General features: G+C 59.2%; 1 protein-coding gene across 5 annotated transcripts; it reads left to right on the plus strand.

Annotated features, from left to right (window-relative positions):
- Positions 1-14: 14 nt before the first annotated feature.
- CARD10 (caspase recruitment domain family member 10) lies at positions 15-26138 on the plus strand. 5 transcript variants are annotated; one of them, XM_072844062.1, is made up of 22 exons: positions 68-110; positions 388-489; positions 1331-1582; positions 2419-2556; positions 4366-4691; positions 8405-8602; positions 9544-9699; positions 10263-10388; positions 11414-11605; positions 12763-12897; positions 13209-13324; positions 14197-14225; positions 14704-14827; positions 19743-19902; positions 20305-20416; positions 21070-21313; positions 21500-21569; positions 22601-22703; positions 24003-24161; positions 24255-24370; positions 24822-24937; positions 25133-26138. In XM_072844062.1, exons 3-22 carry the CDS (start codon positions 1348-1350, stop codon positions 25368-25370), a joined length of 3093 nt encoding a protein of 1030 aa, XP_072700163.1. In that variant the 5' UTR covers positions 68-110; positions 388-489; positions 1331-1347; the 3' UTR covers positions 25371-26138. The 5 variants fall into 5 exon arrangements, with proteins under 5 accessions (XP_072700166.1, XP_072700163.1, XP_072700165.1 ...); XM_072844064.1 differs by lacking the exon at positions 388-489 and having other exon boundaries at positions 79-110; XM_072844063.1 differs by lacking the exons at positions 68-110; positions 388-489 and adding an exon at positions 208-350.
- Positions 26139-26534: the final 396 nt, after the last annotated feature.

The raw sequence follows: 26534 nt of genomic DNA on the forward strand, positions 1-26534 counted from the left end.
ATTTGGCCCCTCCTGACCCTCCCTCCCAGCAGCCACCAGCGGCAATTTCTAATGGGCAGAGAGAGATAGTATCACATGTGCCAGTAGAGACGGGTACAGACTTTATCATGGTAAGTGACCATGAGTTTCCCTGGGGGGAGGGGGGAGTACGGACGCAGCTCTTCTCAATCTTACTTGACCTTGACCACAGAACTACTCCCAACCATTTCTGGGTTCATTCAGCCTCTCCTCCGGAGGAACGCCCTCCGGGAAATACGGGGCCTCTGGCCCCCATGTTCTTCAATGAGACTTTACGTAGGACGGGAGTTAACAGTGGTGCCCTTACAGTTCAGACTCCCATCTCTGAGAAGGTAGCCCCGACGCCTCGGTTCTTTGTTGCCCACCCAGGGGCGGCCCTGAAGCTGGAGGGAAGGTGCCAGAGCTGGCGGCCTACTGGGGGACACCGAGGCCCAAGAGGGCCAGCATCCGCTCACCTGCCCGGAGCAGGAGGTCAGAGGCCGGCTGGGCTCAGGACGGAGCGTCCCCAGGAGTGCTCCCAGGCCGGGCTCCCGCGGGTGCACTGGGCCGCTCCCAGCAGGGCCGGGAAGTGCTTCAGACCTGGGAAGCCTCTGGGGGGCCCCGGGTCCTGTAAGCGGGGGAGCCCTCGCCCCACACTTCACGGCCACGCGGCCCACGGGGCCGAGCGGGTGCGCGGGGTGCGTGGCGGGGCGCCCGCGCGTGGGGGCTCCGCGAGGCGCCGGTGCGCGCGGCGTGCTGGGGGGAGGCGGCCCCGCGGGCGGCCTGCGGGCGGGAAGGTGCGCGGCGGCGCGGCCGGGGCAGCGTGCGTGGCCCGCCCCGCCCCGCCCTCCCGGAGGCCGGGCAGGTGTGGGCGGGCCGCCGGGACCCCGCGGGGCCGGGGCCGGGAGCGCCGGCGGGAAACAGGAAGCGGGGGGAGGCGCGCGGCCGGAGGGCCGGGAGGAGGGCGTGCGGGCGGACGTGCGGGCGGCTGGCGGGGCCGGACGCTGGGCCCGGGCCGCGCGATGTGGGGGGGCCCGGCCAGCCCGGGCGGCCGCGGGCACGGGGGCGGAGCTCGGGGCGCCGCGGACACCGCCCCCCTGCGCCGGCGGAGCCGCCGCCCGAGCGCGGACCCGGGAGTCCGAGGCGGCTGCGGCGTGCGGGGTGAGTCCCGGGTGCGCCCGGGTGAGCCCGGGGGTGCGTCGCGGGGCGGGGGCGGGGGCGCGGGGCGGGGGCGCCGGCCGCGAGGGGCGGCGGGTCCCGCGGCGACGCCCCGGGGGATCGGCGGCGCACCCCGCCCGGGCCCCCGCTGACCCCGCGCGCCCCTGGCCCGCAGACCCCGAGGACGCGGCCATGCCGGGCGGGGCCGAGGCCGCAGAGGCGGAGGAGGAGGCCGGCGCGGGCTCGGGGTCCGAGGCGGAGGAGGACGCGCTGTGGGAGCGGATCGAGGGCGTCCGGCACCGGCTGACCCGCGCGCTCAACCCGGCCAAGCTGACGCCGTATCTGCGCCAGTGCCGGGTCATCGACGAGCAGGACGAGGAGGAGGTGCTGAGCACCTACCGCTTCCCGTGCCGAGTCAACCGCACCGGTGAGCCCGGGGGGCGCGGGGTCGGGCCCGGCCGGGCCGAGCGCCCCCTGCCCGGGATCGGCGCGCGCAGCCCTGGCGCTGGAGGCCGGGTTCAGGCGCCACCGCCCTGCCTCCTGCGGGACCCGCGCCGCGACCCAGCGGCCGGCCGTGCGGTGCCCCCTCGGGCATCTGGGCTTTGTCGGGCTTGGAGCTTCCTCCCACTTCCTGGGCCCGCTCGGGAGTGGGGAGCTGGATGTGCTTGCCAGTGCAGCCTGGTCTGGGACCTCCGGGCACCTTTCCTGTGCCTTTGATGTCTTGGGTTCTCTCTGCCCTCTCCCTCTGTGCGCCACACATTCCTCAGAGAGCCATTTTTCCTTAAGGGCTCAAGATCCGTCAAACTTCGTGAGGGTGCCTTCTCCCACAGGGTGTGTCTTTGAACTAAAGTTAGCAAAGGGATGAAGCTCTAATGGTGGAATTTCAGGCATTGACCCGTTGGAGAAATAAGAGTAGTTTGCTTTTGGGGTAGAGGGGGCTCCTGTGTGCCACTGGAAAGGCAGGGAGTATTTGCTGGCCCTGTATCTGTGTGTTGAGGGGAGGGGGCAGGCTGGGGGTTGGGGATGGGTCAAAGCACAGGTGCCACGGCAGGAGGGTCCTGGCCATCCTGGCTGTGGCAGACAGGCTCTCCCCACTGATGTGTTGAGACAGGCCCCTGTGTGTGTCACTGGTTCAAAAATCTGGGGAAATAAAAAGTCTGGGGAATGTGGGCCCTGAAGCACGGGGAGAGAAAGGGGGAGGAAGTGGCTAGGCACTGGGGGAAGCCCTGACCTTGACCCTGGGGCATCCCCTGCCACTCCTAGGGCGCCTGATGGATATCTTGCGCTGCCGTGGCAAGAGGGGATACGAGGCCTTCCTGGAAGCCCTGGAGTTCTACTACCCGGAGCACTTCACGCTGCTCACAGGCCAGGAACCTGCCCAGCGCTGCTCCATGATCCTTGGTGAGTGAGTCCACAGTAGCTGCTGGCGCCTCGGACGCCAGTGCAGAGGTTCCTTACCCCATCCCTGTTGAGAAGGCGCTTCCATTATCCCTGTTGAACAGATAGGGAAACCGAGGCGCAGAGAGACCTGAAGCAGTTTGCCCAGGTTGATACTCTGATCCATTTAGTCTGAGTTCAGAGCCTGCACGTTTATCATGGCTCTTTCCTCCTAAAATTATTTTCAGACATGTATGTGTCAGGTGTACAGAGTTTGCAGTTTCCTGTGTAAATCAGACACTCTGGACGACTTTAGAATAAAAAGATCTTTACTTTTTCGTTTAGCTCTGTTCGGCTGGTGACAGTCGGGTGAGTCCTCTTTTTTCTTTGCATTTGCACACACACGCACACTCACACACGCATGGGGCCATCCTACATGAGTTGCTCCAGTTTTCACTTTTCGTGAGAACTGATTTTAGTGATTCTTGCACATTTGGTACACTTATTTGAAATGACCGCAAATGTTTATTAGTGATGCTGTGCCATAAGTCATTTAAGAGATCCCCTGTTCCTGGACAGCCAGGTTGTTTCTAGTTTTGTAACATTTACCGATGATGCTGGGAACATCTTTGTATGTATGTGTATGTTTGTGCAAATGGAGGAGCTGATCTGGGAAGTAAAATTTTAAGTGTTAAATGAATACTTATCCCACCAGCAGTGTATAAGGGCCCATTTTGCTGTACCCTCATGAATCCTGGGGATCACTTAAAAACATTTTTGCCAGTCTGATACATCAAAAATAATATTTTAAGTTTGTACTTCATTGAGAGATGTAGTTCACAGCTTACTAGTTAGTAAACCTTGGGCAAATGACTTCTGTGCCTTAGGTTTTTTTTGTTTTTCAAGTGGTTATAATAATAATACCTACTTTATACTGTTGTCATGAAATTAAGTAAATTGTTATACTTATTTGGCAAAAAGAATGAAATCAAATGTTCATGGCTACTATTATCATTATTGTTATACCAGTGATTGATGGTGAGTTGGGGTATATTTTCCTTTGTTTGTTAACCAGTTTTGTTTTGGAACTTACCTATTAGTAGTTTTTGCCCATATTTATTTGGTTTGTTTTTTCTTATTGATTCATAGGAGCTCTTTGTATACTGGAGCTGTGAATCCTTTGTTAATATTTGTTATATTTTCTTCTGCTCTGCTCCTTACGTTTTATTTTTTTTTAAAGATTTCATTTATTTATTCATGAGAGACACACAGAGAGAGGCAGACACAGGAAGAGGGAGAAGCAGGCTCCCCATAAGGGACTTGATGTGGGACTCAATCTCGGACCCCGGGATCACGCCCTGAGCCAAAGACAGATGTTCAACCACTGAGCCACCCAGGCATCCCTGCTTCTTACATTTTAACTTTTTTGTTATAGCTTTGATTGTTTAGAAGTCTTAAACATTTTTATATGGATTTGTCCATTTTTTTCTCTTATAGCTCTTATTGACTCGTGGGAACTCTTTATATATTGTGGCTCGGAGTCCTGTTATATTTGTTATATTTTCTCCCGTTTACCTTTTAACTTCTTTTGTTACATTTTTCCCCTATGTTGTTCATAAGTTAAAAAACTTTTGTATGGATTTGTCCATCTTTCTTCTTACAGGTTCTAAATTTTGTATCTTGATTAGGGAGGTTTCTTTACTCCAGAATTAGAAAACTACATTCCAGAATTGCCATGTAGTGTGTTTAAAGTCTGGGTTTTCCCGTGTAGGCTGCTCTCCCCCAGGAGTTTATCTGTTTGGCTTGACCGCTTCTCTCCCCTGTCCCTGGCAGATGAGGAGGGGCCGGAGGGCCTGACCCAGTTCCTGATGACGGAGGTGCGACGGCTGCGGGAGGCTCGCAAGAGCCAGCTGCAGAGGGAGCAGCAGCTGCAGGCTCGGGGTCGGGTGCTAGAGGAGGAGCGGGCAGGTCTGGAGCAGCGGCTGCGGGAACAGCAGCAGGCACAGGAGCGCTGCCAGAGGCTGCGGGAGGACTGGGAGGCGGGCAGCCTGGAGCTGCTGCGGCTCAAGGATGAAAACTACATGATCGCCATGCGCCTGGCACAGCTCAGCGAGGAGAAGAACTCGGCCGTGCTGCGCAGCCGGGACTTGCAGCTGGCGGTAGGTGCTGGGGGCCGAGGGCCGGGTTGGGGGGGATGTGGGCGAGGGGCAACCTCTACCACAACTGCCTGCTGTGTGGTAGCTGGTCTGTGTCCCAGAGCCACCATCTGCTGGCCGCTGTACCCTGGGGCAAGTCCCTTCTCCGGCCTGTGCCTCAGTTTCTCATCTGTAACACGGGGATGTTGGTAGCATTGACTTCATTGAGTTATGATGGTGGTTCTCAACTGGGGGTGACGTGGCCAACCGCCGGAAACACTTGGCTTTGTCTGGAAACATGTTTGGTGGTCACAATGAGGAGTGTGCTCTTGGCACCCAGCAGCCCACAGCGTGCAGGACAGCCGCCTCAGCCAAGAGTTTTCCAGCCCAAGGTAGCCCAGTGCTGAGGTGAAGAAGCAGCCCTGGTTAGTGAGGATTCCAGGAGTTTAAAACCAAGAGTTTGAGATGCATGGAGGCCTGCGCCGCTGGGCTCAGACCTGTATTGTCGTGAGCCGCCGTCGTTAAGTGTGACCGTGCGACACCCAGGTTATCCCACCGAGGCACCAGGCACCAGATTTCGTTTTGAAGCATAGACACCGAGGCTTGAGTCACGGAGGCCCTCGTCAAGGTCACAGAGCCCTTGAGCCGGGGAGCAGCCCAACCTGGCTGTGCACCACATCGGCCAGCCCTGGCGCTGGCCCCTGCCCCACGACGACACTCTTTTGCCTCCTCCCATCCAGGTGCCATCTCACCTCCTCTGGGTGGCGAGTGTGGCTGCGCCACGTACAGGCCGAGAAACGAGCCTTGCCTTCTTGGCTCCTTACTGGGACCTAGTGTGGGGGCCGAGCTGGTGTCTCGGTGCTGCAGGGAGTTGTCCAGAGGGCTTAGTGAGCCAGTGCTTGTCGAGGATTTAACGGTGCCAGCAGCACACAGGACACTCTTTCCACTGATACCATGCGAAGCCCCCTGGGGGGGGTTCTGGCTGTGATTTGCAGCCCCCTCACCCGTGAGCCTCCTGTCGCTGTGGTGCAGCAGGTATGCTGGGTACCCGCGGACGACGGGGGGCACATGAGAGGCCATAGGTACCGGTGTTGGGGTGTTTGGGGAAGAGAGTCCTGGTCGGGGGCATTGAGGCCGCTAGTTGAAGGGCTACCAGGCCTGTTTGGGAGTAGGTGGCCGATGCAAGGGTGCGAGGTGACCGTGAGGCTGTCATCTGAGCATCGGCCTGATGTTAGGTGTGAGATGGGGCTGTCGGAGGCCTGCAGACTGGCAGCAGCTTGAGCAGAGGGTGGCACTGTCACGGCTTCCTCCCTGTGCCTCTGTTGCCTTATCGTCCTCATGGGAGTTGGCAGCTGCGGCTGCTGGAACCACGGTACCTGGTGTCCAGGCTCCGTCCTCAGTGCTTGCCCCGCACCAGCTCCTTGACTTCTTTAGCGGCTCCTTTGGGGCAGGTGCGGGGGGGGGCACACTGTTAGTGCCCCGTTTCTGGATGAGGAAACAGGCCCTGAGAGGTTGGCTAGAGCATTCTCCCAGTATCCCAAGAGTGAAGGATTTCTGACTCTGCAGTCAGGACTGCTGGGGGTGGCCTAGGGTCCCCCCACTCTTCACCACATCTGCTTTTCCTGAAACATATGTGGGCTATGCTGTGAGGTTTTCCTGGAAGAAAAGGGTCTGCTACTCAGGATAGTAGGACAGTCACCAGCCCAGGGGAGTCAGGAGGGGCATGGCTTGTTTCACCTTTGGGTTGGGTCCCCTGCAGTGGCAGAAGTGTGTATGTGCCTGGGCGGGGATGGGGGGGGTGTCGTGTGTGTCTGTGTGTGTGTGTGTGTTCGTGTACAGTTGTCTGGGGTTTCCTGGGTGTGGTAGGGGCGTGAAGAACAGGAGGGGGAGGTGCCTCTGTGTGTCTGCAGGTCAGCCGCAGGTGCATGTTCTTATGACCATCCTGGGTGAGGTCACCTGCCCCCGGGCAGATAGTAACTGCTTTTCCCTGGTTTAGGGAACACAAGGTAAGGGATGAACTTCAACCAATAGATAAGATTTTCTTTAAACATAGTTAGCAGAAACTTGCCTTACTTTTTTGGAGCTTTTCTGCCAAAAAAGTAACAGAGGTGTTGCAGATGGAAATGAACGGAACAGCTGCTGATTCCTGTCTTGGCTGCTTGGGTCCCCTCTCCCCCACGGGCAGGTGTGCGGTGGCTGTGATTTAATACTGTGTTTTATAAGGTGCAAATTTAATGAGCTGTTATTTCTGAGCAACATAAACTTAAGGACCGAATGCTATAATTTTGTGCTCAGTGAGTTTGTACACCAGGATTAAATGCATCCGTGTTTCCTGGTGTTCGGGGAAGATTCCCAAGTGCCCTGTCTCTGAGCTCGTCGGGGCGCCTGCTGGCCGCGGGTCAGGCCAGAGGCCGTGGTGTGTGGCTGCAGTTCGCCGGAGAGGGTGTGACTACGCTTGCCCTTGTAACTAGCTGTCTTTCTCTGGTGGTTCACAAAGCATGTTTTGTGAGGGGAAAGGAATGTGAGAGTCATGAATTTCTTTTTGAGTCTTTTGTGGAGGAGGAGTGGAGCTGCCTGACCCAGCATCCGACCCACGTGTGTGTGTGTGTGTGTGTGTGTGTGTGCGTGTGTGTATGTGTGTGGTGTGTGTGTCTGTGTGTACGTGTGTGTATGTGTGTGGCCCTGCCTGACTGAGGGGTGTGGAGCTACAGGCCATTTCCAAGAGAGGCCAGGGCACTCGTAGGGCACCAGACGTTGGCATGCCTGTGCAGAGCACCAGAGGTCATTGTGTCCTTATCCCAACAGTGACTTCATTTTGTGGCCTGCCACCTGCAGCTGCTCTTGTCACTGCCCAGCGCCCTTGGACCCCACATGGAAAATAACTCTGGCTGAGTGTGCTTATCATCCAGCAGACTGTGTGTGCGTGTCACTCTGGGCCAGGCCGTCATGCAGCTGCCCACCTACCACCCTGGGCCAGCTTCTGACTGCATGCACTAAACTGGTGACAGGTTGGGGTTCTGGGATTTTATTTTATTTTTATTTTTTATTTTTTTTAAAGATTTTATTTATTTATTCATGAGAGACACAGAGAGAGAGGCAGAGATGTAACCAGAGGGAGAAGCAGGCTCCATGCAGGGAGCCCAATGTGGGACTCGATCCTGGGATCCTGGGATCATGCCCTGGGCCCAAGACAGATGCTCAACTGCTGAGCCAGCCACCCAGGCATCCCAGTTCAGGGATTTTATAGAAAGCTGTGAAAACAGCCACCGTCACACCCCCTGGCAGTTCTAAAGCCAGCCTGTGAGAATTTGAAGGCCTCTACCCATCTGTTGTCTTAAAGCGGGGCCCATTTTACTGGTGAGGAGATCAAGGCGCAGAGAGGGGCCGGGACTCACCCATGGTCACACTGAGTTGGAGGCGGAGCTGGGCCCAGGCCCTGGCTCTCTCTGTTGCTGGTACGGTCCTCCTCCTGTGTCTCCTTGGCACTGGGCTGCATCACCTGCGCTCAATGTTGGAGCTATGGGACAGATGAGTCTGTGGGGGTCAAGTACCCCTGCCCACAAGTCCTTGAAGCAGATTCCCCTGGGACTCCCCAGCCTGTCCCTTCTTCATAGACCAGTCCGGGGAGGACTCCTGCTCGGGGAACCCTGGAGGCCACGGGAGACGGCCATGGCCTTGCTGGTGGCCCCTCCCTGGACTGTATCCCTTCTGGGGCTGATCCCTGTGTTGGGCCCCAGGTGGATCAGCTCAAGCTCAAGGTGAGCCGGCTGGAGGAGGAGTGCAGCCTGCTGCGGAGGGCCAGGGGCCCGCTCCCCGGGGCCGAGGACAAGGAGAAAGACAAGGAACCAGACAACGTGGACCTAGTGTCCGAGCTTCGGGCCGAGAACCAGCGGCTGACTGCGTCTCTGCAGGAGCTGCAGGAGGGCCTACAGCAGGTGCGCGGGGCCGTGAGGGGGTGTGTGCAGTGGGCGGGGGGGCGGGTGTCAGACAGCCTGCTGCTCGCTCATCCTCCTGAGGCCTGGAGAGTGAGGTTCTGGAGCTGGAGGCGGAATCCTGGCTGGCTCTTGTCTTAAGCTCTGAGTGGAGGGTCCTTTGTGCTGGGATCTCCCTGGGTGTTTGGTCTGGGGCCTGTGGGTGGCCCCAAGAAGTCTCTGAACTTCCTGAAACTATGCACCTGATTTTGCATGTGAGCATTTTTGTGGGGAGAGGCCTGCTGCTTCCTTCAGATTTGTAGGGGAGTCTGCAACCCTGGAAAGTTTCAGACCCCTGAAGTCTGGGTGGCCCTGGGGCTTGCCTGGTGTCCTGTGGCAGGTCAGTGGTGGGTCAATGGCAGGGTGGGCCTGCTGCCTGGCCGATGCTCTACACAGGGAGTGGGGGATGGGAGTCAGGACTCTGCTGTATTTCATAGGGTTAGGGTGCCTGGCTAGAGTGTGGGTCTCTGGGCTGCATCTCTGGCCTGTGGTCTATCTACTTGGGCCAGGCTCAGCCCCTGTGAAGATCCCTTGTTGATGTGGTTGAGGGGAGATAGGCTTTGGAAATAGCACTCATTGGCTGCCCTGGGTGGTGGGTGGGAGCCAGAGCAAGAGCTAGAGGGCCTGGTTTTTGTTTAGGAATAAAATTTGGGCCAACTTGTACAAGCACGCCCTCATCCACTTACTTCATTTCCACCCCAGATGCTCCCTGGAGGGTGCTCGGGGCTGTGGGCCGCACCCACTCTACAGATCGGGAAACGGAGGTCCAGAGAGGTCAAGGCCCTTGGCCAAGGTGGCAGAGCCAGTGGGGCGGGGCTGAGGGCTGTGAGTCCCCCTCCCTCCTGCCACAGTCACTGTGGGCCCCGGGCCTGAGGCTGAGGCAGCCTCTGAACTGTGATCCTTAGGAAGCCAGCAGGCTGGGGTCCCCAGGCTCAGAGCGCATCCTCCTGGACATCTTGGAGCATGACTGGCGGGAGGCCCAGGACAGCAGGCAGGAGCTGTGCCAGAAGCTGCATGCCGTGCAGGGGGAGCTGCAGTGGGCTGAGGAGCTGCGGGACAAGGTAGCAGCCCTCCTGACCCCTACCCTGCTCCCTGCCTTGTCTCTGCTTTGTCCCCACCTTCCTCCTGGCTAACAGCCTGGCTCCTGGAGAGGGGAGGGTGCTGGGCATCGCCATGGTGCTTTAACCCACCTGCTCGGGGCATCTGTTGTGTGCCAGGCACCATGCTAAGACATTTGCATCCATTTGTTCTCGAAAACTGAGATACACCAGCAAACAAAACAGAGCTTTCTGCCCCTGTGAAGGGTAAACTCTGGCAGGGGAGACCACAGTACTCTGTGCACATCTTCCTAAGTCAGTTACTTGATGGAGCAGAGGGTCAGCACTGTGCCGGAAGCGGAACAGCATGGTCAGGGAGGCCGAGGTTGGTCGACAGGGTGTCGTTATTAGTGTTATCCCCATTTTACAGGGTAGGCAGCTGAGGCCCAGGGAGGTGAAGTCAGTCTGTGGCCCAGGCTACCCAGCTGGGGAGGTTGAAGCTCAGGCTAAGCTGACCGGGTCCCCAGCCCTGTGGTCTGACCTGGGCACGTCCCGCCCCGCTTCACCCCACCCCGCTCTGCCCGCAGTACTTGCAGGAGATGGAGGACCTGCGGCTGAAGCATCGCACACTGCAGAAGGATTGTGATCTGTACAAGCACCGCATGGCCACGGTCCTGGCCCAGCTGGAGGAGATCGAGAAGGAGCGGGACCAGGTGAGTCTGGACGCTGGTTCTCATATGAGAAGTGGACGGGACTAGGATTGTAGCTGGAGGCTTTCATGGTGCAGGACTGGTTTGGGAGGAGCAAGTAGGCCTGCAGAAGCACAGACTTGGGCCCTTGAGTACTCAAGATCCATCAGCCTCGCCCCCCCTGAGCACACCTGCCTCACTTGAGCCCCCCGTTCAGGAAGGCTGGTCCTGGCACCTATCGTTTCTGAATCCCCTGTGCCCTCCACATCAAGGACAAGGCTGACACAGGTTGGTGCTTGCAAATATTTGCCTGTGAAGAAATTCGCCAGAGTTCTGGCTCCCTGGGTACCATGGCCTTCATCTCCTGAGGCCACAGGGCGAGCCATCTCCTGTAGGTACCCCCTTCCTTGTAGAGGGCTCTCCACGCAGGGGGATGGGCAGGAGGTTTTGTCCTGGCACCAAGTTCGAATCCCACTGGGGGAGTTGACGTCTACACATTAGAATGAGCCTCAGGAGCCCCTTGTGGGTGTGGGGAAAGTGCAGGTGACCTGGTGGTCTCGGGTGGGCCCAGGAACCTGTGCTGTCTCTGTCCCTACACTCTCACTGAGGCATTGGGTGACAGGTCCAGCTCCCAGGGACTCTGGTGTTCATGGTGGGGACAAGCACTTTGGGTGCTGTGTGCTGGGTTTGAATCTCAGCTCCTCCACTAGCTGGGATGCTGTGAGTCAAGCCCGGGGCACACGGTGGGTTGCTCTCGGGAAATAGTATGACCCTGGATTGTGCACCTCCACCGCCCCAGGTTTGAATTCCAGCTCTGTCCCTGCCGGCCAGGCTGTCTGTAAAATGAGAATAAAGAGAACTTGGAAAGTTCCACCTTGGAAAGTTCGCGTGAAGATTAAATGAGCTGATGTTTAGCACCAGGCCCGGCACCCAGGAAGCTTTTCATACCCGTTTGCCCATGGTTTTGTTGCCTGCCCCTGTCCGAGAGGGTAGAGGGCAGGACGACTGGGCCAGTGTGGCCCCTTCACCCCGCTGCCCGCTCTCCCCAGGCCATCCAGAGCCGTGACCGCATCCAGCTGCAGTATTCACAGAGCCTCATCGAGAAGGACCAGTACCGCAAGCAGGTGCGGGGCCTCGAGGCTGAGCGGGACGAGTTGCTGACCATGCTCACCAGCCTGGAGGGTGCGAAGGCCCTGCTGGAGGCACAGCTGCAACGGGTGCAGGGCGGGCCCTGCCTCAAGGTGAGCAGGGTTAGGGGAACAAGGGTGGCGGTGGGAATGCTGGGCTCCTGGCGGGAGCTCCTGGCCAGGCTGGGAATGTGCAGGACCTGGTGGGAGATGTCAGCCCGGCGGTTCCCCATGGGGAACCCTTAGCTGGGCATGGGACGATACTGGCCCTGGGAGGAAATCTGGGGGTTCTGATGGGACCCTCACCGTGGGTCAAGAATGTGCTGGTCTGGGGGAGCTCTCAGCTGGGGTTGGCTTGGTGTATCAGGGGGCAGGAAAGGGGTGCATGGGTGTCTGAGTCTGGGGTTTGCTCCTGGGGCACTAGGGGAATAGTTTGATTTTGATTTTGGTTTTTGTGGACACTTGGAGACGTCCAGCTGCACGAGGGCCTGAAAGCCTCTCAGAGACCAGCTAGTTCAATCTGCTCATTGTATGATGATAGGGCCCAGAGAGGGTCAGGGGCTGGCACAAGTTCACACAGCCAGCTGGCACCCCTTTCAACCAGATACTTGTCTTTGGACCTCTGTCAGGATCTCTGCTTTTTCCTATCTTGGGTTTGCTTAAAGATGATCCCTTGGCCCCGTGTCTGGTGCATGGAGCCTGGAGGAATAGAACAAAGGAAGCGTGCATCCTTCACTTCTCACTTCTTGAAATCCTCAGTGGCTTTTCTGCTTTTAGGTAAAGACAAAGTCCCTTATTGCCTGCGAGGCCTGAAGGGTGGGCCCCTTCCTCCCTCTAACCTTGTTCTCTGGGTCACAATGTTTTAATTCCTGGACTGTGTCTGAGTCCTGCCCGAGGGCCTTTGTGCATACCATTCCAGCTGCCCAGACCATCCTTCTCAACTTTATCTGCTCAACACCTACTTATCCTCATGTCCTCTGTCCAAACCACACTTTCTCTGGAAAGCACTGTGTTGCCCCCGGTAGGGTGGGCCGTTTGAGTGCCTTCCCCACCCTGGACACCTTCCTTCCCTCCTCCCTTGGTAGTTCGGGGTTGTTTCCTTTATCTGTCTGCTTGTTTACAGTCTGTCTGCTCTGGGCTGTGAGCTCCATGAGGGCAGGGATCCAGCTGTCTGGTTCTCTGCTGTGTCCTTGTTCCTGATATTCAGTAAATGACTGTGGCTGGCGCTTGTCCTGCCCTGCTCACCTCCACCCTCCTCCTTCCTGTCGCAGGCTTGTACCTCCTCCCATTCCCTGTGCTCCAACCTCAGCAGCACCTGGAGCCTCAGCGAGTTCCCCCCGCCACTGGGAGGCCCGGAAGCAGCTGGAGAGGCGGCTGTCATGGGGGGATCTGAGCCCCACACCTCGGTAAGATACCTGCCCTCCCCGAATGTGGCGGGTGCAGGGTGCGGATGCTGGTGCTCACTAACACGCAGTCCTGTTTCACATGCGAGCACCTGAGGTGCCCGAAGGCTGACCGCCTCATATAAGCTCTCCCAGAGCCAGCTCGGTGCTGGGCCCGGGTACCAGGAGACTTGGGACCCCCACTGCACACCCGCAGAGCCCTTCACATCCACCCGGGGCCCTAATTGGTACCTATGGAAGGGGCACAAAGTAGGCACGTTGAGGTGCAGGGGTCATGGTGGAGGTGACCCAGACCCTACTGTGGCCATTGGCAGGAGGAGGCCACAGACAGTGAGAAGGAGATCAACCGGCTCTCCATCCTGCCCTTTCCCCCAAGCGCTGGCTCCATCCTCCGCCGGCAGCGTGAGGAGGACCCTGCACCCCCTAAGAGGTAAACGGGGTGGGGAGAGAACAGTCAAGGCTCGAGGGGATGTTACTGCCACGCCTTGAAATGGCCACCTCCCAGAATCCCAGTGCCAGTGTCAGGGCCAGGCCGGCGTCTCCTTTGACTGCCTTAAATCGCTGGAGCTCTGGGGACCCAGCTTCCCAGGATTCATAATCGTGTCCTGGGTCAGGGGCTAAGCCAAGGCCAATGGGTGGAGTGGGCTGAGCCCCTGCTGAGCACTAGCCAGAGAGCCACTGGGGGGCAAGCCTCAACCATCCTAAACCTGGGGGGAGGCCTAGGTGTTGGGACTGGGGAACGTAGAGGATGTTCCAAGGGGTCTGGGACCTCAGGCTAGAAAGCAGGCCCCGTGTTCAGTTACAAGTGGCAAATACAGTCCAGAAACACCAGGCTGTGTCTACTGGTGGTAAGACCAAGGGCAGGGGGACGCATATGGTTCCCGTCCCAGTGGTGGCGAAGTACGTTGCCCTTAATGTATTCCCTTACGGGTGCCTATCCCGAGGCTGTAATCAACATGGACGTGATTGATTGGACCAAAGAGTCCACCAGGACTGGGGTGTATGAGCATGGGAGCAGACATGGGAGTGGTGAATGACAAAGGCAGAAAGTAGGGGTGAGGTGAGGGGGTAAGAGGTCAGGGGAGGCCTCCAGGAGGCGGTGGCATTCCAGGCCAGGCCAGGCCAGGGGGCATCCTAGGGGGAAGGACGTTAGCTTCTTACCCTATGAGTTTAGGGGAGCTGGTTGGCACAGCTGCCCTGGGATTGGGCCCCCCCACATGGGCTTGGGGGCTGCAGGGGGAGCGGGTAGGGGAGGGCAGAGCATGCTCTGTGCCTCAGCTCCTGTCTCCCCCGCCCCCTCAGGTCCTTCAGCAGCATGTCTGACATCACAGGTAATGGCCCTCAGGGACTCCGTGGGGTGGCCTTATCTGGGGGTGGGGGTGGCTTTCCAGCCTACCTGAGGCCTACATGGCCAGCTCTGCCCTCGGCCCTCTTTCCTGAGGCCCCACTGTGCCCTGGGCCAGGCAGGGTGGCTGTGCTTGGGAGGACCCTGGGGAGTTGGGCCTCACCGCTCACCTTGAGCCCAGGCCTGCTCCTCGTTCTCACACCTGGCTGTGCCATATGGGCTCCCCGGTCCCAGCCTGCCCTCCATCCTCTCCTGGGGAACTGAAGGGTCACTCTGGGGCTGGCCCTGGCCCAGCCCTGAGCCCAGTGGGTCTGGTGTGCCTGGGGCCTCAAACCTGCCAAGGTCCTGGGCAGTCCCTGGGCTTGAGGGGCTCACCCTTTCCCACGGGCCCTGGCTTGCCCCGATTTCTTGCTCTGGCACCCCAGAGCCTCAGTCCCCCCTCACCGCCCCCCCACCTCCCCCAGGGAGTGTGACGCTTAAGCCCTGGTCTCCTGGCCTCTCCTCATCCTCGTCCTCTGACAGCGTGTGGCCTTTGGGGAAGCCTGACGGCCTCCTGGCCAGAGGCTGTGGCCTGGATCTCCTCAACAGGTACTGTGGCTGCCTGGGGGGGTGGGGGTGGGGGTGGGGGAGGCAGATGGTGGACTTTGGGGGACAAGTGGCGGGGGGAAGCAGTGGCTAAGCCAAAGCCTCATGCAACTGTAAAATATTCAGGTTTTCAGACAGATACCTGGGATTCAAATCCCATCACTGTTTCTCATCTACTTGGTGCCCTGGGCTGGTCACTTCTCTCTCTGGGCCTCAGTTTCCTCTGCTGAAGGTGGCCTGTGATCTCTTCGGCATGGGGGTGTTTGGGGATCTAGGACTTGAGTCAGTAAAGCACCCTGCTCTGCCGGACGTGTCGGTAGGTGCTCAGTGAATGGTCATCGTTACCCGTACCTGAATGGTCATCGTTACCCGTACCGATCCTCTGCTGGCTGTTCCCCGGACTCTGAGTTCCCAGCAGGTCGGGGCCTCCCAGCAAAGTTTTGTGCTGTGGGTGGGGTGGGGCCACTGTGGGTGCCCTGCAGCTGTGCTGGCCACAAGCCCATGACAGGAGTCATGAAACAGATCGGCTCAGCTGCGCTGCAGGCGAAGCGCTCTGTCATTGTTGATTGATGAGTGACCTCCCTGGTCACTGGAGGGTCTGGGGAGGGCGGGCAATGGAGGAGGCCGTGTTGAGAATGTGGCCTTCGGACTCAGGGAGGGAGGGCAGCTGGGGAAGAGCAGAGGGCAGAGGCTGTCCAGGGAGGGCCCGGAGGGTGGCTGTGCCAGGAGGGGGAAGGGGCCGGGGCCGGGGCGGCACTGAGTCAGGCTGGCTGTGAGTCAGGCGGGAAAGTGTGGACTTTGGCTTGTACACTCCGGGAAACATGGCAAGGTTTGGCTGTGACTGCTGGCTGCCTCACAGCATTCTCCCTGTTTGGGGAGGTGGGTGTTGTTATGATTACCCCTGTTTTATAGAGGAGATTGAGGCTCAAAGGGTTAAGCCACTTGCCTGAGGTGGCACAGCTGGAAAGTGCCAGGGTGCCCGGGTCCATGGTGACCCGATCAGATTGGGATTTTGGGAAGGGCAGAGGAAGCACTGAAGGTCAGAGCTGGAATGTGGGGATGCGGGATACAGATGACAGGTCACACAAGAAATCGGGGCAGAGCAGGATGGGCCCGAAGCAGCATGGCCAGGCCCCCGCCCCCACCCTGCCCTCCGGCAGCAGGCCCAGTAGGACATTGTTTCTCCCAGTGCAGGACGTGCTTCTGGGGGAAGGGGCGGAGGCGCCTCCCTTCCTGCCTGCCTCCCTTCCTCCAGCACAGGGGTCCTGGCGGCTGTCCAGGGGGCACCGGAGCTGGAGGTTCTGGCCCAGTCCCTGCCGAGGCCCCGGGATCATAAGAGCCACCTCTGCAGTTCCTGGGGAGGAGGGAGACACGGGGTAGAACGCAGATTGCGGGGGGCAGGGATGGTGGACTGAGAGGGAAAGATGCAGATAGATGGGTGGGGAGGTGGGGAGACCCGGACTGGCGGGTGGGGTGCCGCCTGTGTGCGTCCAGGCCGCTGTTCTTGCGCAGAGCACAGTGGGAAGAAAGATATTGGGGCTCTGTCACCTGCTACAGGGAGATATTGGGCAAGTCACTACATTTCCTAGGGCCTCAGTCTCCCGCTCTGTGACATGGAGTTGTCGTAGGTTCCAGTGTCTCCATTGGAGTGCTTGGGACAGTGCCTGGCTCAGAGCGAGTGGTGACGGTAGCTCCTTGTATTGTGATTGCTGCTGCTGCTCAGTTCCCAGGGCTGGTGTTTTTAGCCCCCTCATACAGATGATGAGAAGGAGGCCTGAGGACAGTCAGGAATTTGTCACCAAGGCCGCTCGGTGGAGTCGGAGATTCCAAAGTACCTTCCTTCTCGTGAGCTACTTTCAACTCATGTTCGTGGTTCGTGTTCACTGTGTGCTGGGCCTTTGCAGCCTCCCGGTCTCCTCTGCCCTTCCAGACTCCTCAGGCCCTGGAGCAGGGCAGGGGGTGCGGGACAGTGGGTGTGCTGGGGCAGGCTGGAGGCTGAACAGACAGCCGGGCAGGTGGGGAGATAGTGAGGAAGAGCCAGAGAGTGTGCATGGGGTGCTAAGCAGGGTGAGCACTGGGAGAGGGTTGCTGGGCGAGTGTCAGGGTGGGTCTCCCTGGTAGATCACATGGACACTGAATCTCTGGCACTGACCACCTTGCCTGGAGAGGTTATTGCTCTACACTACCCACTGGCTGGGCAACCCTCCTCATGTAATAACTTTGCTGTGCCTCAGTTTCCCTCTTCTCCAACATGGAGGCTTACAGATGGTTCCTATGGGGCTGTTGGGAGGATTAAATGAGATAATTTATGTGACAGGCTTGAATCTGAGCTTCATGGGTCCCTGGCCTGGAGCAGAGCAGTCATGTGCACTGCCTGGAGGTCTTCCCACAGTGCACTGGGGTGGGGAGAACTCATCGAGGCTACACACACTGCTCAGAGTGGGCGGAGTGAAGGACTGGCCCCGTCTCCCTCTGTGACCTGCCTCCTGACTGGACACTGAGGGAAGGGGCTGGTAGGTGGGGACCCCTACCGGTCACAGGCAGGGTTGGGGTCAGTCAGGTTGTGTTGCTAGAGACCCAGGAGTCCAGAGGTTGGGGCAGGCAGCCCCCGCCCCCCACTCTGTTCCTCTTTCCCCCACCCCTGTGCACTTGTCTGAAGCCTGTAGCTGAGAGGGACCCAATTGGACCTGGCCCCAGGGAGCCCCCAGGTGGACTCTTCTCCCTCTCCCGGGGGGGCGGGGAGTAGAGGCCCAGAGAAGTCACCCCGTCCCTCAGGGAGTTGGGCCAGGATGTTCTGAAGGAGGTGCTACCGGAGTCGCATGGGTGGGAAGAGCAGGAAAACCTGGGGTTTCAGGGATTGAGAGGCTGGGGTGGGGATGGTATGCCAGGGGCAAGGGGTGAGGGGCGAGCAGGTGGGACCCCGAAGGGCTGAGTGCAGGCTGCCGTCTGGGCTCTCACCTGGGGTGGCCCTGATGCTCGGTTGTCTGTGGGTTTGAAACAGGTGGGGAAAGTGTGAGCCGCAGACAGGTGACTTGTTCTGAATCACACTAGCTAACAGTAGATGTCCGAGTTTTACTGGGCCTCAGTCTTACTCCATGTTCTAAGAGCGCTCCACGTGTCATTCACCCAGCCCTCCGATGCGGGGGGTGGATGCCCCTGGGGCTGCCGGGGAGCAGAGGCTAAGCAACCAGGCCATCTGGCCCCCGCGTCCCGGCCGGTCCCACTTTGTTCAGACGCCCCTGACCGCACCCCACCGTGACAGACACCCAGGGCACATGCCCGAAGCAAAAGGATCACGAGACAATAGCTGGATTTACTTGAAGGCCGGCTGGCTTACATTTTTTTATTCCATTTTAATCAGAAATCGCGCTGACCGTGACCTTGTGAATTTCACAACCAGGGCCCAGGCCTGCAGTTGGACGTTCCCTGGAGCCCCCTGGTTCCCACCTCTACCTGCATTATCTTTACATTTGTCTGACCCTCACACCCACAGTGGGAGACTGTGACGTCATTGTCCTGCTTTATGGATGTGGGGACAGAATCAAGCAGTCAGCTCACTTGTCCAGTTAATGCTGGGGTGTGCAGCGGGACTGTTTCTCCAGCCCTGGGGCAGCATAGCCAGGCCCAGCCTCCACCCTCCCATCTCTGGCGGGGCCACATCAATGCACCGGGGCTGGGTGGGGCTGAGGTTGCCTATGAAGGCAGCGCGGATGCCTCTGGCACCCATGTCCAGTCACAGCCCTTCAGGTTTGGCTCTGTTTTGACTGAGGGAATAGGAGCCTGGAAAGGCTCCAGGAGGGTCAGAGCCCCCCCACCCCACATGGGGGCTGATTGGGTTAGAGCCCTTGTATCCTTGCCCACCCCATGCTGGCAACAGGGGGCAGTGTGGCTGTGTGGGCTGCAGTTGCCAGGGGGAGTAGGGAGGCGAGAGGACACTCGGGCTCTCCTCTTTGCTGATGCTCTGGCCAGGGGGTCACGGAAGGGAATTCCAGGCAGCTGTCTCTGAGCTGGCCACAGGGACTCACCAGTTCTGTCCAGGGGCAGGAAGAGCCCTGCTATGATGGGGATCTGGGTGCCACTTTGTTTCCTCTGCCCACAAGAGGAAGGCCAGACGCCTTCATTCTGTGCCCTCCTCAGGCTGGCTCCAGCTAGCCTTTTCTGGGAGCTGTTTCCCATGATGGTAAATTAGTTAATTAGGACAGGGAGCTTAGCATGGCGTCTGGCACATGGGGAGCACTCAGTAAGTGTCCGCTGCTGCTATTATTACTGTTGTCACTCAGTCCTTCCACACATCCTGCGTTCTGCGCTCCACACCTCTGCCTCTGCCAGCCCTTCAGCCTGGAACACCACCTCCTCTCTTGTCTATTCCTGAGGCGCCTCTGTTCGCCACCACGGCGTCGCCCTGCGGCCCCATCCTCTGGGAAGCTGCTCCCGTCTGTGCTCCCATGGCCCGCTGTGACCGTCTCTGGTCTGTGTTGTGTTCTAATGGTGACCTTCCTCCCTAAACTGTGAGCAGAATGAGCTTTTATTAGTCAGCTGCCCTGTGCCATGCACGCACTGTGTTTGGTGCTAGGATCCTGGAGCTGACCACGACAGCACGCTGGTTCTGAGGGGGTTTCTTCCGGCGAGGTACAGATGGTGTGGTCCCGCAGGAGGCCCGACCCCACCACCGGCAGGGGTCTGGGAGGGAGAGGTGGCTTTGGAACTGAGCTTTGAAGGATGAGCAGAATTTGCCAGGCAGAGATGAGGGGGAAGGGCATTTCCAGTGGCACCACAGGTGTGGTGCCCCCCCCTCCCTGGGGTGGGAGTCATGGCACATTCGAGGAGGGGTGGTTTGCTGTGCTGCTTCTCCCAAGAAGGTTGAACTGAGTCAAATCCTGATTGAACTCTGATTCCCATCTCCCTTCTCCCTTCCCAGGTCTCTGGCTATCCGAGTGTCTTGCCGGAGCCCTCCGGGGGGGCCTGAGCCCCATGACAAGGGCCCAGATGGCCTGTCCTTCCTTGGGGACAGCTGGTCTGGGGCCGTGGTGCGGAGGGTGCTCTCGGGGCCGGGGTCTGCCAGGGTGGAGCCGAGAGAGGTGAGGTCCTGCTCCTCGGGTTGGGGGTGGAGCCATGCAGTAGCTGGGGTGGGACGCCCCCTGATTGGTGGGTGTAGGTCACTGGACGGAGCTTCTGGGGGTTGACCGAAGCGGAGGCAGGCTCAGAGATGACCTGTGGGTCGCCCTACCTCAACCAGCAGCACATTAGATCTGATTGGGCTGGGGTGGGAGGTGGGGCAAGCCCACGTGGCAAAGACCAGGTGTGCCACCCTGGGCCAGGAGTCCTGTTGATGGGAGAAGGGTCTGATTGGATAGATGCCCTGTGAGACAGGGGCATCGGAATTACGGGACAGGTCATCCCCACCCAGTTTTCTGCTAGCCCCAGGGCTGTGTTGCCTGGGAAGCTCACTTCTTTCCCTGCCTGCCTGGGTCTTCTCTCAGCCACGGGCAGAGGCTGCTGGCCTGGAGGGGGCAGGCCTGGAAGGTGAGGTCCAGCAGAGAACCTTGCCCTGGAGCCAGGTGTCCACGCTCCCCTTCCTGATGGACTTCAAGGGTAAGTCTGGCCCAGGGCAGGGAGGAACTGGGGACTCCCAGTCCTAGAAGGGTGGAGCTGAGAGCCCAAGAGACAGCTCACCCAGCCCATTGTGTAGGCGGGACAGCCGAGGCAGGAGAGAGAGAAAGACACACACACACACACACACTGCTACCTGACTCTCAGCAGTGCTCTGCCCTCCCGCACTGCTGCCCCCTTGCTGCTTGTCTGTCTTCTAAATCTTTTTTTTTTTTTTTTTAACTTTTATTTATTTATGATAGTCACAGAGAGAGAGAGAGAGAGGCAGAGACATAGGCAGAGGGAGAAGCAGGCTCCATGCACCGGGAGCCTGATGTGGGATTCGATCCCGGGTCTCCAGGATCGCGCCCTGGGCCAAAGGCAGGCGCCAAACCGCTGCGCCACCCAGGGATCCCTGCTTGTCTGTCTTCTAGACAAGGAACACTAGACAGGAGTCCAGAGACCTGGGTTCAAGGTCTGGTTCTGTTCCTAGTAGGCTTGGTGGCCTTGGGCAGGTCCCTATCCTCTCCGGGCCTCAGACTCTTGCTTTAAGAAGGGGAACATAGCATTTTGGCAGCATAGGCCTTGAAAGGGGCCCTTCCCTGACTCTGTCCTCCTCTTGCCCTCCCTGCTGCCCCTGCCCTGCCCATGTCCAGCCTGTCAGTCCTTCCATGAGGCCCTAGATGCCTGGACAAAGGGGCTGAGCACTGAGCCCTTCTATATTCGAGCCAACCTCACCCTGCCCGAGCGCGCAGACCCTCATGCCCTGTGTGTGAAAGCCCAAGAGATCCTGCGTCTGATGGACCCGGCGTACAAGCGGCGGCAAGAGTGGTTGTGCACGCGGGTTGACCCCCTCACACTGCGAGACCTGGACCGGGGCACTGTGCCCAATTATCAAAGGTGACGCAGAACCAGGAGTCTGGGGACAGGTCACACAGGGAGCCAGGACCAGGATGGGAGATTTTTCCTCTCTTCCTGTATGGTCCCTCATGATTCTCTGCTAAAGCATAAGGGGACTGAGGGTAAGGGCTCCCTTTCTCCCTACAAATGTGTGATATGATCCCTACCCCCCACCCTACCCTGCAGAGCTCAGCAGCTCCTAGAAGTTCAGGAGAAAGGCCTACCCTCCAGCCGCCACCGAGGGTCCCGAAGTAATGTAAGTGGTGCTGGGCGGGCTGGCAACGGCTTGGGATGAGGGGCTTCTGGGAGTGGGGTCCCAAAGGTAGAGGCCAGGTTCCATTCTCTGGCGGCCCCAGGGGGAGGAGAAGAGGGAGGCCCCCACCTCGCTCCTTCCCCTGGACATGGTTGATCGTCCTCCACACGCCCGGCACACAGAGCAGTAGCCGGGCTCTCTGGCCAGGGTAGTTCAGAGGACTGAAGGAGGTAGTGGGGGCCCCATGTGCAGGAGCAGCCCTGGCCATAATAAGCACTTGACAGAATGGCAATCACACCCCCTTTGTCCAGTCCCCTGGATAAGGGCCTGGCTGGGTGAGCCTCCCCATGTCCACATGGGCAAAGTGAAGCCACGGTGCTAGAGGGATGAGGACTTGGGCTCTGGAGCCAGGTTGCCTGGGTCTGAATCCCAGCTCCACCACATGCCAGCTGGGCAACCTTGGACCAGCACCTGGCCCTCCCTTGCAGCTGTGTTTCCTCCTCTGTAAAACAGGGGGAGGTTATGTGGCCTACCTTGCGGGGTGCAGTGACTTCATGACATCTGGGGCTTAGTGCCTGTCACATTGTGGCCAGTTGACACCTGGTGGCTGTTGGTGTAATTAGGGCTGTCATTGGGGTTCTGCTTACATGAGGTCACATTGCTCATTCATTGGAAGAGGTCCCACAGCTTGTCTCTTATGTGACATTAGCTTCCTTGGATTCCTGGGCCTCAGTTTCCCCACCTGTAAAGCGCGGGGTAGACCTCAGGCACCTCTAGCTCTAACTGGCTCTGACAGGGTTGTTTCCCTGGGTTCCCTGGGCCCATAGGGATGGTTGCCCTCCCCTGCCTGCTGGGGGTGGGGTGGAATGGGGAAGCTGCACTGGGCCATGTAGGGAGGGGGCTCTCCTGCTGACCCAGGCCTTTCCATGGAGCCTGGACAGCAAGGGCAGCCGGGCCCCCTCTGCTGGGGGTCTCCTTCATCCTCTTCTCCCTGAGGTGCTCCTCCTTCAGGTGCTCCTCTTTTCCCCTCCCAGTTGAAGAAGCGAGCCCTGGACCAGCTCAGGCTGGTGAAGCCCAAGCATGTGGGAGGCTCTGCAGGGGATCCTCCAGAGCAGCTGCTGCTGGAGCCCTGCTCAGGTGAGCGCACCAGTGCAGAGGCACGTCCTGTGCTGGTCACGGTGTCCATGAGCGTGCACATTGGGGGTCCTTGGGCCGTGGTAGTCCCTTTGGCCTGAAAGAGCCTGCTATGGGGCTTCCACTGGGGAGCAGGGCATCTAGGGGCCTGAGAGACAGGCTCCCCCTAGGGAGAGATGGGCCACCGGGGTTGAGGGAGCCACATGGAGGAGGCAGATGTGTGCACATGTGCGATTGTGGGCGCTGTATGACTTTGGGGCGTGCAGTGAGCATGGGTCTGTTCTTGTCTAGAGGAGCAGGTGTAGCTGTGCTTCTCTGGTGTGTGCTGGCGGCTGCCGCGGAGACCCCTGAGTGGGTCTCTGGAGGCAGCAGGGGGAGCCCTTGGGTCAGATCAGGGAGGAGGACCTGGGGGAGCCCAGGTGAAGGAGCAGCGATTCTGAGAGGCAAGAAGATGGCAGTTAGGGAAGACTCCCTGAAAGGGAAATTGTTAGAGGTAGGGTTTTCAGGGATGAAGAGAGGTTGGTTCTAGGCAAAGGCCTGGCTGTGCAAAGGCACAGAGGTACAGCCACGTGTGATGTGTGTGCAGGGCACCAGGGCAGCAAGTGTCTTTCACACGCCAGCTCTGTCATGAATTGTGCTTGGTCCAGGGGACACCGTGGTTCCTCCCCTCAGAGCAAACTGCCTCGTGGGGCTGCTGCCTGTCAGTCAGATAATCCTATCTGTGAACATAAATACAAAGTATGACTCGTGTGCTGGAGGAGAACCTGGTGCTTTGAGGGTACATGCACGGTGTGGGGCCGGGGAAGGTAGAGCCTGGGCTCTGAAAGGAGAGTTGGGGTTATCTGGGCCAGGAGATGCTGGAGTGGGGCTGGGCCTCCCCAAGTCATGCTGAGGCCCTGTGATTGGAGGCAAGTGTTGGGGCAGAGGCTCACTATCTCTCTAGGCTCTGGCAGGGCTGGGTCACCATTATGGGGGGTGTGGGCTTCCTGAGGGTCGCAGGAGGTCACTGGCACATTGAAAGCAGAGGAGTTACAGGATCTGACTCTGGCTGCTAAGAGGAGAATGGTCTGGAGTGGGCAAGGGCGAGGTGGGGGATGGGGCCTAAGACTTCTGTAGTGGTGCCAGCCAGGAGGGGGCAGCTCTGCCTCGTGTGTGCGGGTGTGTGTGTGCGTGCGCGCCTGTGCATGAAGCAGCAGCAGCAGGACTTAGGAAGGGAGAAGAGATGGGGCGCCTGAGAAGATGGAAGAGGAGCTGGGGACCCTGTCTGCACCCTCATCTCTTCTGTACCCCACCCTGCTGTAGAGCCAGAGCGGAGCCTCAAACCCTATAGCCTGGTGCGGCCACTGCTGGTGTCTGCCCTGCGGCCTGTGGTGCTCTTGCCTGAGTGCCTGGCGCCTCGGCTCATCCGCAACCTGCTAGACCTGCCCAACTCCCGGCTGGACTTCCAAGTGTGCCCAGCAGGTGAGTCTGTGCCTGTGGAGGGGAGGGCTGGGTGGCACCTTGGAGACAGCCAGGCCCACTGGCCCTTCCTCCCTGCCTCTCACTGCTCTGCAGAAAGCCTCTCTGGGGAGGAACAGTGCTCATCATCAGCACCTGGAGCCCCCAAGGCCCAGCCTGCCACCCCTGGGCTGGGCAGCAGACTCCGTGCCATCCAGGAGTCTGTTGGGAAGGTAGGTGCTGGGGTGGGGGGCTGCCTCTCTGGGCCGAGAGCCAGAGTCTGAGTGCAGGCCTGTGCTGCTCACCTGCAGAGGTGCTAGGCTAGTCCCTGCATGTCTGTGGGCCTGTTTCCTCACCTGTGAATGGGAGGCTGGGCCAGTCATACATGGGTCACCTTTGCGGTGATTGGCTGGTCCATCCCATCTCAGATCCACTGCTACTTTGGGGGCTGGCTAGGGGCTGCCAGAGATGGGGGTGGTGGTGGGGTTAGCTCCATCCTATTGATGGCAAGCCTGAGGTTCAGAGTGGGATGTGACTGACTTCCCCACGCCTCCTGGCCATCCCTGTTGCCAAGGCTCTTGTGGAGGGGGAGACAGGCCCTGTAGGGGGCTGTGCCTGGGGCCCTGGGGGGCAGGGAGGTTCATGTCTCTGGGCCCGAGTAAAATATAGCCTCAATCTCCTGAGAAGAAGCACTGCCTGCTGGAGCTGGGCGCACGGGGTGTGCGGGAGCTAGTCCAGAACGAGATCTACCCCATTGTCATCCACGTGGAGGTGACAGAGAAGAATGTCCGGGAAGTCAGGTAAGGAAGAGGTGGGGGGTGGGACCAGCCTTTCCTCTTCTTTGGATATCTCTGTCTCTCTGTCTCTGCCATCTCCTCTTGTGTCTCTGCATCTGTCCCATTCTCTCTCTGGCTCTCCAGATCCTGGCCTGTCTCTGTGTCCCTGTCTGTCCTTGCCCCATGCTCTGACTACTGCCCATCCGCTCTCTCCGGCAGGGGTCTGCTGGGCCGGCCGGGCTGCCGGGACTCAGAGCTGCTGCGGCAGTGCCACCGCTCGGAGCAGGTGCTCTGGGGGCTGCCCTGCTCCTGGGTGCAGGTGCCAGCGCATGCGTGGGGCCACTCTGAGGAGCTGGCCAAAGTGGTGCGTGGCCGCATCCTGCAGGAGCAGGCCCGCCTCGTGTGGGTGGAGCGTGGCAGCTGCATCGGAGGTGGTGGCAGCAGCAGCGAGGCCTGAGGAGACCCTTCTGATGCCTTTGGCCACTTTGTGCACCTCAGAAGCCATCGGCGGCAGTGGGGGGACCCCGGTGTCTGCAGCAGAGCTGGGTCCTCCCCGTCCTGAGCCTTCCTAGACCCTTGGACTCCCATGGCTTTGGGCTGCCCCCACCCGAGCGAATTTCTGGGAGCCCTGGGGGTGGAGTCCCCACCACCCCTCTACTTGCTGCTCTGGGCCTTTTGTGGGTCCCTGTGTCTCCGTGATTCTACTCGCGGGCCCCACGCACATGTCTGCATCCTCGCCCTTACTGCTCACCAGGAGCATCTGAGCTCTCACTCCTGTGCACAGGTTTACACACCTGGGTTCTCACGGCAGGCACATGAGGTCTCCTGGGTTCTCAGGCCCTTCTGTTCAAGGAACCCCGAGCCCGTCGCCCCCGGCCCACTCACGTTTCTTGTGTATACCTCCACACGTGTGCCCCGTGGCTTCCCTGGCCCACTGTGGCCCTCATGTCTTCTTGTCATGTGTGTGTCTGTGGTTCTCTCCTGTGTAGCTGTCTTACCCGGCCCCGGGATGACACCGGGCATTCACTCTTGTGTGTTCCCCGGGGAGCACACTGAGGACGATGTTCTCACAGCGCCATCTCCCTGCAGTGACTTGCTTCTCAGCGGGACTGGAGGGGGAAAGGCCGGCTGCTCTGTCACCAGAATGTACGGCTCGTTGATTTTTAATGGGCCTTCTTCACTCAGAATCTGCACATTATGGAACATTAAACATTTTGTCATAGAAGCGGGTGGCCTTTTGCTTGCTTGCCTTCCCTGGCCCAGGGCCCCCTCCCCACTCCCCCCACTTGTCCCCACCCCAGATCGACTGATACTACCTCTCAGGCCCCGCTTGCTCCACGGGGAGGGTCAGATTTCCTTCCTGACTCATCCCAGAGCCGCCCGCCATCTGTGCTGGCATCACCTTACCTGCCCCCGAATGACCGAAGAAAGGCCCCACAGATGGGCCACCTCCATGCTCTGCCCTGCCTGTGTCTGACCATCAAAGGAGGGTCCCCTGCAGGGGAGACACTGAGGTTAGCTTGGTACTGTCTTGGCTTAAGTGGCTCGGCTGCTGAGTCCAGGAGACCAAGAGCAGACCCTCTGTGTTCAGTCAGGTCCTGAGACAGGTCCACCGGAGAGA

This window comes from Canis lupus, chromosome 11 (genome assembly GCF_048164855.1).
Source record: "Canis lupus baileyi chromosome 11, mCanLup2.hap1, whole genome shotgun sequence".
Taxonomy (NCBI): Eukaryota; Metazoa; Chordata; class Mammalia; order Carnivora; family Canidae; genus Canis; species Canis lupus.